The following is a 10,508-nucleotide window of genomic DNA, read 5'->3' on the forward strand; positions in this document are numbered from 1 at the left end:
ACCAAACTGAAGCAATTTAATGACACTGGGGAAACCTGTGCAGGCGCTTTGAGTTTAGTAAATGATTAGTGTGAGACACTCATTTAAAACATTTATGGCCTGCAAAATCTGGGCTGATTTCGTCACAGTATTCTAATTTTTGAATTTCTGATTTTGTGGGTTTTAAGAGCTGGAAGCCCAAATTATGTAAAAATAAACATATAAATACTTGAAATTGTGTAATTTGTGGGCCATGAATCTATAATCTCAAGTAAAAGTTTTTGAATGGAATTATGGAAATAAACTTTTTCATGATATTCAAATATTTTGGAAAGGGTCTCTATATTACCAAAAGTTTTCATTGACCTACCTTGACTCAAATGAATTTAAGTCATATCTCATTACTAATCCATAGGATTCAATATGACGTCGGTCCATCCTTTGCAGCTATAACCGCTTCAAATCTTCTGGGATGGCCGCCTGCAAGGTTTAGGAGTGTGTTTATGGGAATATTTGACCATTCTTCCAGAAGCACATTTGTGAGGTCACACACTGATGTTGGACGAGAAGGCCTGGCTCGGAGTCTCCGCTCTAATTCATCCCAAAGGTGTTTGATCGGGTTGAGGTCAGGACAGGCCAGTCAACTTCATCCACACCAGACTGTCTTCCATGTCTTTGTGGACCTTTCTTTGTGCAATGGTGCACAGTCATGTTGGAAAAGGAAGGGGCCAGCTCCAAACTGTTCCCACAAAGTTGGAGCGTGTCCAAAATCTCTTGGTATGCTGAAGCATTCAGAGTTCCTTTCACTGGAACTAAGGGGCCAAGCCCAGCCCCTGAAAAGCACCGCACACCATAATCCCCTGCTCCACCAAACTTTACACTTGGCACAATGCAGTCAGGCAAGTCTTGAACTCCTGGCAACCGCCAAACCGGACTCATCCATCAGATTTCCCGATGTAGAAACATCATTTGTCACTCCAGAGAATGGATCTCTCCTGCTCTATAGTCCAGCGGCGGTGTGCTTTACAGGGTTATCAGACGCTTTGCATTGCACTTGGTGATGTATGGCTTGGATGCAGCTGCTCAGCCATGGAAACCCATTCCATGAATCTCTCGGTGCACTGTTCTTGAGCTCACCTAAAGCCCACATGAAGTTTGGAGGTTTTGATTTGGCGATTGACTCGACAGAAAGTTGGCAACAAACAAATTGAGGGATAACTAGTTTTTCAAATCAGAAGACAAGGATAATAGTTTGTTCAAGTATTGTTTAAGTTACTGTAGAATAAGGGTTTGGTAACAGAAAAAAAGCAATTTCTCAACATTATTGTTTATTATGATAACAATTTGGGTACAGATTTTAGCAAAAATCACGGAAGTTGACAAGCATGATTTGCTTTCGCGGGCCACATAAAATGATGTGGTGGGCCGCATCTGGACCCCGGGCCTTGAGTTTGACACCTATGCACTAAATGAACCGTTTTCATTCAATCAACGCTAAAATATGTGATGGATTACTTAAAATTCTAAAAAGTTATGTCGTGTTTATTTTTTTTAATACAACACTAGATCAATTTATGAACATTTCAGCTTTATTTCCAGGTATTTAGAATTGGATATGATACACAACATAACGCCCACTTTATCAATGAACAAAGGTTATGGAACAGACTAGGAATAGATTTTAAATAGATTAAAGTCCCTGTCATGTAAATTAATAAATGTATTTTTCAATACATTAAAAATGGTTGAAGATAATTGCTGAAAATAGTAAATGACCTATGTAGTACAGAATTGTAGAGCTGTAGCATTAAACCATTTTTAACAATTTCTCTGTTCCTGATTTTCTGGCCGTGGCTAAAAGAGCTGCCTAGTGAAGTAGTTGGGGGACCTACAGGAGTCCCTGCTATATATGAACTTGAGTATAAGATAAAGTGGCCACTAGTTTGATCCATGACTATATTGACAAAACTAGCTGGAAAAGTGGTAAACTTAAGTCTTTCCATCACTGTGGTAAATAAAATACTTCTCGTCAGTCCATAAATCTTTCTCACACAATTTTTTGGATTTGGCTCTGTACTTTTTGGCAGATTGCAGTCTATCCTTCCTTCCCTCTTGCAAATGAGTGGTTTGCATCTTCTGATGTAGCCTCTCCACGTCTGTTCCTGAAATCATCTGTAAAGTGCTCTCCTCTTGACTTGTGTATCAGATATAGATGCAAATACAGGGAAATAGAAGCTGAAAATCTACGTTCCTACCCTCAACGATGGTCATGAGCTGTGGGTCGTGACCAAAAGAAAGAGATTGCATATACAAGTGGCTGAAATGAGTTTTCTCCGCTGGGTAGATCGGGTGAGTAGCTTAGTCATGTAGGAACGGCTAAGAGGATACCAGATAAGGTGGCTCAGGCATCTGGTTAGGATTATCCCTGGATACCTCCCTGGTGTGGTGTTCGGGCACGTCCTACTGGGAGGACGCCCCTGAGGACCACATTGGAGAGACATCCTAAACGAAGTAGTTGGATAGCGGGAAGTGTAGGCTTCCCTGCTGAAGACGCTGCTGAGCAACTATTGCTGGGCGATATATTGAGAAGTTCGATTCGATCGATATTCTATTAATACTCTATATGGAAAAAGGGGATCGATTTTATTATCTATACTTTTCGCTACTCCATGAGACTAACGCCAGCATGGAGGAGAAGTAGTTTGCCGATGAGATAGTGTTCATGGGGGTTTACATTAGCATTAGCAGCTACTAGCGAGCATTGTTGTGTGAGATATCATGCAAATAGTTTGACAGTGGGCCGGCCGTCTCTGTCTGAGCTAACAGTTCCGGACAGTTGGGTTTCCACAGTGTGGCATTCTCAAGAAATGGTCTTGTATTTCTGTTTTGTTTCGCTTTATGTACAGATGACCATGTTGTATTTGTTCCACATAACGTCACGTTGCTTCTTCATGTTTGTGTTTGCATGTTAAAGTGCATTGCTGCCACCTAACAACAAATGTAGCTAAAATTTTCCAGCTGATTTAGGACATTTTATATGTGCTCAATCCATATATCTCATTGGTTTTGCTCAATCAGGTCAACTTTTTTTAACTGCGGCCACATTTCTGTTTACAGGTATTTTCGCTTTAGAGTTTCAAATAAACAGAGCTTCATGCCCTGAATTTTGATCAATGATGACATTACATTCAGTCTACAGGTACTTACTTTTAGTGTTGATAACTGAATTTACAGTAAGAAAGGTTTTAACATTTAATAAACTATTAACTTGGCATAAAAACATGACCTGAACAAGAGAAACGGATGTCATCGGATTCAGTGATGCAAAATTGTCTTCAATAAGTTGAAAAAACACAGAACTACAACCACCTCTTTTATGTAACCAACTGTTATCGCACAATCACAATATCTTGTAATTGGCAAACCTCTGTGTTAGAAGTTAAAATGTCCTTCTTTTAGGGTTTCACCTATGTGGCTCCTTCAGTCCTGGACAGTTTAAAGGAAGGTTTCTCCTTTGAACCCCGAATGCGACCTGTTCGACGACACAACATTAGCCCACGGACACCCAACAGGTAACGCACGTACACAAGCCACAACTTTACCCCCTGAAATAAAGATGCAGCTTATTTGTGGATTTTCCCGATCCCGGAAGAATCACATTCTCGTCTATTCTTAGCTTCTCTTTAACTCACCGAAATCGTGGTTACTTTTCATGGATTTTTAGATGAGCTCAATTTTGAAGAGTTAATTGTTTGGGTTTTTTAAATAAATCCACACACATTAAGTATTTGTTTCGGAATACAGATCTGCTTTGTTCAAGTGCTCACCCTCATCATGCTGAAAACACAAGGTATTATTTTTGTTGCGAATATTTTAAGGTTGGCAGTTTTTTTCTCTCTCATATTTGTATGCATTCTGCCCTCTCTAAATGTCCCTTGTTTAGTTCTGCAGATAATTCAGTTATCTGAATGAGAGGAAAAGTGTTCTTACTTTCCTCTTTTATATGTCATCATGTATTTACTGTAAGTACTTTCAACAAAGTGCCGCTTAATGCCTACATACTGTACAATAAGAAACGCCATAGACAATTTATTGGGTGCAGCTGATATACCGGTACCCTCATATACCAAATTTTACCATATCTTCTTTCACTTTCGGCTTAACCCTATTGCCACACAAATATTTTCTTCCATATTTTCCTGTCCTCTGAATCTTCTGCACTAGCTCCAGCTACTTACAAGTCTTCCCTCACCACATCAGTAAATCTCCTCTTTGCCTCCTACCTGGCAGCTCCTTTTCCAGCATCCTTCTACTGACTTCAGAAAACCAATGTCAGTAAATACAGTTCGGCGCTACATCCGTAAGTGGAACTTGAAACTCTACTAAGCAAAGCAAAAGCCATTTATCAACAACACCCAGAAATGCCGCCGGCTTCTCTGGGCCCGAGCTCCTCTAAGATGGACTGATGTGTTCTGTAGTCCGACGAGTCTACATTTCAAATTTGTTTTTGGAAATTGTGGACGTCGTGTCCTCCGGGCCAAAGAGGAAAAGAACCATCCTGACTGCTATGGACGCAAAGTCCAAAAGCCAGCATCTGTGATGGTATGGGGCTGTGTTAGTGCCAATGGCATGGGTAACTTACACATCTGTGAAGGCACCATTAATGCTGAAAGGAACATACAGGTTTTGGAGAACATATGCTGCCATCCAAGCAACGTCTTTTTCATAGACGCCCCTGTTTATTTCAGCAAGACAATGCCAAACCACATTCTGCACGTGTTACAACAGTGTGGCTTCGTAGTAAAAGAGTGCGGGTACTAGAGTGGCCTGCCTGCAGTCCAGACCTGTCTCTCATTGAAAATGTGTGGCGCATTATGAAGCGTAAAATACGACAACGGAGACCCCGGACTATTGAACAGCTGAAGCTGTACATCAAGCAAGAATGGAAAAGAATTCCACCTACAAAGCTTCAACAATTAGTGTCTTCAGTTCCCAAACATTTATTGAATGTTGTTAAAAGAAAAGGTGATGTAACACAGTGGTAAACATGACCCTGTCCCAGCTTTTTTGGAACGTGTTGCAGCCATAAAATTCTAAGTTAATGATTATTTGCTAAAAACAATAAAGTTTATCAGTTTGAACATTAAATATCTTGTCTTTTTAGTGTATTCAATTAAATATAGGTCGAACATAATTTGCAAATCATTGTATTCTGTTTTTATTTATATTTAACACTTAATTGGAATTGGGGTTGTACAACCTCTCGAATAACTATCATAAATTTTTTGGGCCTTTGCCACCTCCCATCCTCACCTCCTTCTACTGCACTCCTGTCTGCTGTCTTCAATTTTCTTCTTTGCAACTTCCTTTTTGTACATTTTCCCGAATCTCCTCCTTTCACCAAAAAGGCTCTTTATTCTCTTCAAAATTTACAGTCTATATACAGAATCTAAGATGTAAAATAGGCCAATTTTCTCCTCCCCCCCCCCCCCCCCCCCATAGCTATTGTCAACAGTATCTTGTGCCTTAATACATCAACAACTTTGACATCAATTGTGTCAAACCACACAAGTTTCTTGTTATACAATTTCTGTATACATGTACAGTATACACCATAATCATAACATTGTAGTTTAACTCAAATGCGAAATCATCTCTTTTCTTTTAACATGTCCCTTTTTTCTTTACAGTCCTCTCAAATTTTCCCCTGCTGGGCCTTTCAAGTCAAATATTGATGGAGAACCAGGACTTTTTACTCCCACATCTCCGCCAATAGTTTCATCCCCTGTGCCACTGGAGAACGGATCTGCCAGTATGCCGATCAAGACCCCTGCTCGTAAAAATAAGGAGAAAGGATGCCGGAGATGAGGAGGAGCTTAAGCATGCCCTCACTGCCAGCCCTGGTCAGGTTAACGTTTTCAGTTATCTAGAGGGGGGTTTGGGTACAGAGTGGTGTTTTTGTTTGTTTGTTTTGCTTTCCTTTTTTTGTCTTAAAGAATTCGTGGAATGATGCATACAATTTGCTTTCATTTTATCAGTAGGGATACTGATATTCATGGTAGCACAGGAACGACGACCGTTAAACAACCAGCATGAGCTGAAAAGGTTGTAAAACTGATTGATTGGTAATAGTGTTTGATTTCTTAAACTTTTTGGTTGAGTGAAACATATATATATTTGTTTTATTTAGTTGATAAAAAAAGATGAAGATACTATATCACAGGCTGACAATTGGCAAATGGATGTAGCATGTGAAATTGTTTCTAATATGCGCATGCAAAATGAGACAATCACATGTATAACCTGATTATATAGCATAGAATAATATAGAAAATGGTTTGATGTATGAACGGATGTGGTTTGTTAATGTAACAAAGCATTTTTACAAATGCGGATATCATTCATTGACTATCACAAAAAAAACAAAACAAGAAAACACATTTTTAATTTGTACCTTAACCATTGACCCCTGCTCAAGTGCTACACAATAAAGAGACTTGTACTCAAGATGCATGATAATCAGTTGTTACCAGCAACAAGTTTGTGCGCTTCACTTCAAGGTATTTGTAATACATGATATATGATGATGATGACATGATATAAGACGTGTTTTTTTTTTTCTTCTTCTTAATTATAAATGTCGCTCCCTAGTTCCTACAGTGTTATCATAAACTATAGATCTGGATATCTGGTGTTGCACAGTGGTCTGCAGTTATATTTATCTAAACTAAGTTAAAGAATTATATATATATATATATATATGGTGCTGTGAGAGCCTAGTGTGCAACTCTTTAATCAATGTACATTGTACAGAACACGTTCGGAAATTAATTACAATTGTATTCATAATAAAACTAATATTTTGTGGATTTACAAATGATTTGGTGATTTGCTGAATTTTCTTGTCATATCACTGACTAGTGAATAAAAACAATTGCTACACTTTGTTGTATTTCTGTGGTAAGTACAGTATTGTAAGGTTTCCTGGGAAACCATCTACTTTGTAGCTTTGATTGTTTAAAAAAAAAAAAATATATATATATACAATTTCTGTCTCTCTCTCTCCCCGACCATAAGGTAGATAAACAAACAAGGCATTTTTATCTAATAAGGGATATAAACTGATACATGATTGATTCAACTTACATTATTCTATATAGAAATACAGTTTAATCTAACACACTTGGCTGAACCTGGATCTTTTTGTTCCAAAGAACAATCTTATATCCATCCATCCATCCATTTTCTGAGCCGCTTCTCCTCACTAGGGTCGCGGGCGTGCTGGAGCCTATCCCAGCTATTATCGGGCAGGAGGCGGGGTACACCCTGAACTGGTTGCCAGCCAATCGCAGGGCACATATAAACAAACAACCATTCGCACTCACATTCACACCTACGGGCAATTTAGTGTCTTCAATTAACCTAGCATGCATGTTTTTGGCATGTGGGAGGAAACCGGAGTGCCCGGAGAAAACCCACGGAGGTACGGGGAGAACATGCAAACTCCACACAGGCGGGGCCGGGGATTGAACCCCGGTCCTCCAGAACTGTGTGGCAGACGCTCTCACCAGTCGCCCACTGTGCCGCTCAATCTTATATCCAACAACAATAAAAGAATCTTATACAGGCTACCCGCCTGTACTCACATGCACACACACACAATAGGAGTTTTAATGATAATAAGCATCCGGTCAGTCAGGAGCACCTTGGCAATTTATATATATGGCGGCACGGTGGACGACTGGTTAGCACATCCGCTCATAGTTCTGAGAAACCGGGTTCAAATCCAGCACCTGTGTGGAGTTTGCATGTTCTCCCCGTGCCTGCGTGGGTTTTCTCCGGGCACTCCGGTTTCCTCCCACACCCCAAAAACATGCATGTAAGATTAATTGAAGACTCTTAAGTTTTTTCTAGGTGTGAATGTGAGTGTGAATGATTGTTTGTTTATATGTGCCCTGCAATTGGCTAGCAACCAGTTCTGGGAGTACTCCACCTTTCGCCCGTAGTTAGCTGGGATAGGTTCCAGCATACCTGCCTACCCAAGTGAGGATAAGTGTTGTAGAAAATTGATGTGTGTATGTATATCTATGTATATATGTATAAATTGTGAATTATCACATCTATTAGAATTGTATTCACTTTGTCACATGATTAATGGTTTAAATCATATTCATGCACATCCTGGCATGTGTTATTAACAGCAACTCCATCTCACGTTCTTTCCAGATGGGTTTTTCTTGATAAATACATCTGCCATTTATAATAAACATGTTATTGTACAATTTATGTGATGGAGGCATAATAACGCCGCAAGACCACGTTGACTATGGTGTTGTGATTGAGACTATAACTTTTACAGGAAAAAAATTGAGACATATTCCAGCAGAAGTGAGTCATGTGGTATGAACATTTCTCAACTTTTCAACATCACAGGAAGGATTATTATTGCCATTAAAAATCTTGCAGAGGGCGCCCCATTATGTAGGACAAGGTCTGCCTAAAATGCCCTTGATGTATCTGCACACGGCTTACGTGGATCCTACTCGGAAGTTATGTCAAGCGGGTGAAGTGGTATTGGTGCGTACCATTGGAGGATTTTCGTCACGAGGTGGAAGCATGGTTTTATTAAATAGTGTTTTTTTGTATAATTCATGTTTTTATTTTTTGATGTTGATTGTTTTACAATGCTTTTACTTTATGTTGTATGTTTTTACTATTTGTTTTACTTTGGGCCATATTGCAGTGGGTTGTGATTTTACTGTTTACTTCCAACCTTAATTGACTCTGTAATTACCACCTCACTGCACCTGCATTGCTGTAACCACTTTCTACAGGCATATGAACAATCCAATGGGATGGAGAGCTGCACTAAATCAGCCAATTGGAGGCTGAAGGGGACGGGATAATAAATATAGACCAAGAGAATAAAGACATGTGGATGGATGTGCGAAAGTAAGGGACATAAAGTTGCAATCCAGAGGTCAGAGGTGCACGTGAAGTGGGCAGACCACGCTGCAAGCTGGGTCCTAGTGAGATGCTTTGCCACTACAGGAGAAGTGTCACGACATGACATAAACGCAGCTACTGTTGTGTGAGTACCCCATAAATAAATAGTGACACTCTGTGTAGAGGACTAAGACGTTGGCAACCTGTGTGTGTGCGCTGGTGTTTTTCCTGTCGCTACAGAACTCGTCCCCTGGTGGCCGTCAATGGGTGTGAAGGAACTCTGTTTTATTTATTTGAACCAGCACATTCTTTTACAATATTGTCCAGGAGCCTGTTGTTGAGTGGATCGCACAGCTTGCTGTGGGGGCCGTTCACTTGACTCTGAGCGTCGGGCCCTTCTGTAATGCGGGCCTCTGGGGGCAGAGTTGCCATCAGAGGTTGCTGGGGCGCAGGTACCTTTTTTGGGTAGGGTTGCTATAGGAGGTTCTTCTGGACGCGTGGTTGGCGCTTGGCTTATGCTGTCTGACATGCACATATATGGCTGGTATTGCAGCTGTGGGGAAGGCCACTTGGCTGAAAGGCTGTTGCATTGGCTTCGGGCAACATGGCAGTGGAGGATGAGTCACGACAGGGAAGGCAGTGGCTAATACTGGTGGGGCTGGAGTCTGGTTGGCTATGCTTGTTGAGACTTGCTCCAAGGTGACCACTGGGTCCTGAGTCTTGGCTTTTTCTTTCTTTTGTTTTGCGTTCAGCTCAGTCAGCTATAGTTGTGTAAGCTTGGCATTCATTAGTCTGTGCGCCTCCTCTTCCTTCCATTTGTCTTTGCGCACACTTTCGATGTGATGAATGACGTGTTCTGAGAACAATGGCCAGTCCATCTTCATCAGGCCCACCATGTTGTCCAGTCAGTTCTGCACTTCCTTTTTCACCATGACCTCGAACAGGCTCTCTGTAGTGCTGTTGGCATTCCATGCGCTGCCAGTCTCTTCCCTCCATCTGCGTTAGAAAGTGTGAAGGAATTTTGAATGGCACTCATTTGCTCGAAGTGCTTCGAGTTCCAACTTAGTCGTGTCCCTATTTTCCGGATAGTATCTCCTCAACTGATTCCAGACTTCACCACGGTGCACATTAAAGTCAATGTGGTCAGTGCTGGTCCCGTGTGTCAGTCCGGCCAGCTGCAGGACCTCTCCCACCGCACATTTGCCAATTATATGCATCAGCAGAGCTTTAATGTCTCCCAGAGGCAGTGTCACTCCTGCTGCGCTTTCTTCCAGGGCTGTGATCCATTTGTTACCCCCTTAGGTTAGGTAACCTGTCCGCAAGGCCCACCATGTTACAGAAGGACCAAGGCGTATACTGTTGTTTGCCATTGAGCTTTTGTCACTATGGGGCACTGGAACTGGACTTCATCACTTGAGCCATCTTCTTCCACTCACACCCCTTTTGGTGGCTGGCATCCACTTTATTCTTGTTGATACCTGTTCCCACTGCGGAGCATTCCGCGTCTTCCGCTGCCCTCTTCTAGCGGCTTGCCCAAACTATGGCCCATGGGCTACATCTGGCCTGTTGATCATTTCAATCCG

At 41.2% G+C, this 10,508-nt stretch overlaps 1 protein-coding gene across 4 annotated transcripts in view; it reads left to right on the plus strand.

Annotated features, from left to right (window-relative positions):
• LOC133404013 (ribosomal protein S6 kinase beta-2-like) overlaps positions 1-6,921 on the plus strand; it is a 41,192-nt gene extending 34,271 nt beyond the window's left edge. For 3 of the 4 annotated variants that reach the window (XM_061679557.1, XM_061679561.1, XM_061679559.1), the window contains 2 exons: positions 3,439-3,551; positions 5,670-6,921. In XM_061679557.1, the coding sequence (XP_061535541.1) occupies positions 3,439-3,551; positions 5,670-5,847 (291 nt within the window). In that variant the 3' untranslated portion in view covers positions 5,848-6,921. Of the gene's footprint in view, positions 1-3,438; positions 3,552-3,783; positions 3,830-5,669 lie in introns of all 4 variants that reach the window. The other variant, XM_061679558.1, reaches the window with a different exon arrangement.
• The last annotated feature ends 3,587 nt before the right edge of the window (positions 6,922-10,508 follow it).

This window comes from Phycodurus eques, chromosome 6, assembly GCF_024500275.1.
Source record: "Phycodurus eques isolate BA_2022a chromosome 6, UOR_Pequ_1.1, whole genome shotgun sequence".
NCBI classification, from domain to species: Eukaryota; Metazoa; Chordata; class Actinopteri; order Syngnathiformes; family Syngnathidae; genus Phycodurus; species Phycodurus eques.